At 59.6% G+C, this 2133-nt stretch overlaps 1 protein-coding gene across 1 annotated transcript in view; it reads left to right on the top strand.

Moving 5' to 3' along the window:
* VOLCADRAFT_96179 (uncharacterized protein) overlaps positions 1-1619 on the top strand; it is a gene marked incomplete at both ends in the record, with an annotated part of 13228 nt that extends 11609 nt beyond the window's left edge. Inside the window, 2 exons of the mRNA XM_002955283.1 lie at positions 828-980; positions 1236-1619. Of these exons, the coding sequence (XP_002955329.1) occupies positions 828-980; positions 1236-1619 (537 nt within the window). The remainder of the gene's footprint in view (positions 1-827; positions 981-1235) is intronic.
* Between the last annotated feature and the right edge of the window lie 514 nt (positions 1620-2133).

Below are 2133 nucleotides of genomic sequence, written 5' to 3'. Positions count from 1 at the left end.
ATGTGTTTGGATGTGTGTTTTGTGTATTAATGATCTTGCGTGCCGAGATGATGAGGTAGATAATACCGATGGTGGTAAAATAACACAAGCAAAGAACACTCCGTACCGAAACGAGCTCCGACGTCGCCAGCCAGCGAGGTGATGGAAATTTCCATTGAAACTGTAGAAACGTAGGTGGTGTTTTCAAAAGATCGATGTTGATCAGAAGAGTCATGAAAAGTGCCGAAGGGCGACGAGGTGGCTAGAACTGACAAAAGGCGGGGGGGAGGGCCGCAACCGTGGAAGCAAATGTTTGACTGAGAAACCGTGCGTGTGCGCACGCGCGACGGTCGTTAGTCAGGAGGAAGGGAAAGAAAAAAAGAGGTGAAGAAAGAAAAATCGCCAGGGGGGAAGTACGAGGGCAGCGATGAAGTACGGAAAAGGTACGGAAAGATGAATTAAGGAAACCAGAGGAAAAAGAGGAGCCTTTATGCTTTGAGGTGGTGCTGGTGGGTGCCGGGGCATACATACAGACGAAAGGACGCGGTATCGACGGCATAATGGCAGGCGGGCCTGGATGTATGTGCACATGTGTAGTGTGGGGCTGAAGGGATACGTGTGTGTGACACACATACACACTACACACACATACACACGGACACACATACACACGGACACACATACACACATACACACATACACACATACACACATACACACATACACACATACACACATACACACATACACACATACACACATACACACATACACACATACACGCATACACACATACACACGGACACACATACACACATACACGTCCTCCCCCCAGGGACCTGGCTCAGCGCTGCTGGCACGAGCAGCCAGGAAGCCGCCCCACCGCCCTCCAACTGGTCACGGAGCTGGAGGCGCTCCTGGAGGCGGCAGGCGACTCGGGAAACTGGCTGCGCGGCCACGGCCACGGGCGCGGCGTCGGCATCAGCAGCAGCGTCGGCAGCGTCAGGCCTGCTACTGCCGCCGCCGCTACCGCCGTTGCCAGCCGCCGGCGCCTCCCGTCAAGATGCGCTACGGAGACGGCGATACAGGGCATGTGGCCGCAGCCGTCGGCGGTAGCGGCGGTAGCGGCCGCAGCGGCAGCTGCCAGAGCAGCAGCCAATGGCGACACTGATGTGGTGGCGGCGGCGGCGGCGGTGCAGCAGCAGCAGCAGCCAAGTCAAGCGCCGCCAAGTCATGCGCCGTTCTACGTGTATCAGCCGCCGCAACAGCTCTACCAGAGGCCCAGCGGCGCGGGGACTCTAAGGCACACCCCGGCGGCAACGAGTGGAGTGGGGGGAAACGGCGGCGGCGGCGGCGGCGGGATGACCGCCGTGGCGACGGCGGCAGAGGCGACTGCAGTTGCACACCCCGGCAGCGGCGGTGGTGCGCTTACGATTCCCATGTTTGGCTCGACCGGGGGTGGTGTCGCTGGCGGCAGGGCGCTGGCGTTGCACGTACCGCCGCCGCCGCCGCCGTCGCCGTCGCCGCCGCTGGTGGTGGGCGGCCACCAGCCCAGCTCCCTGTACTACGGACGCGCATGGCCTGCAGCCGCCGCCGGCAACCCCCAGTCCACATCACCAGAGCCTGCAACACCCCAGTAGGTTGCGCCGCCAGGGGGCCGTACGAACACCGATTGGTCGGCGGCGGCGGCGACTGCAGATCCCAAAGCCGCCATTGCAGCCGCTGTTGCTGCTGCCACCGCGACGGCTACTGCTTTCCAGTCAGGGGCTGTTAAAGCGAAGCAGCTGTAGCACCGGTATTAGCGGCAGTAGCAGAAGCCCTATCTGGAGCGGCATTCCGGCTGTGTGCCATTTCTGCCGGCCCTGCGAGTACGACACTTGCGGCCGGAGCAGACGTCGGAAGTACGACGTCCCACGTGGGGAGGGGGAGGGGGAAGAGGAGAAAGGGCAGGGAGCGTTGTAGGAATACGTCAATTCGTGTGATTAATTAATCCTGTGATTGTGTGAGCTTATTTTTGCATGACTGTACGAGGGTTGTGGGGCAGAGAGAAAAGCGTTTTACAAGAGCTTTTTGCCCTTTCAAAAAGCTTGAAAGGGCAATGGAGAGGGAGGGGAGCGGCCGTCGTGGTGATGAAGAAGAAGAAAAAGGAGAAGA

Source organism: Volvox carteri, assembly GCF_000143455.1.
Source record: "Volvox carteri f. nagariensis unplaced genomic scaffold VOLCAscaffold_50, whole genome shotgun sequence".
Taxonomy (NCBI): Eukaryota; Viridiplantae; Chlorophyta; class Chlorophyceae; order Chlamydomonadales; family Volvocaceae; genus Volvox; species Volvox carteri.
Note: the sequence above shows the minus strand (reverse complement) of the source record. Positions and strands in the feature narration are given on the sequence as shown.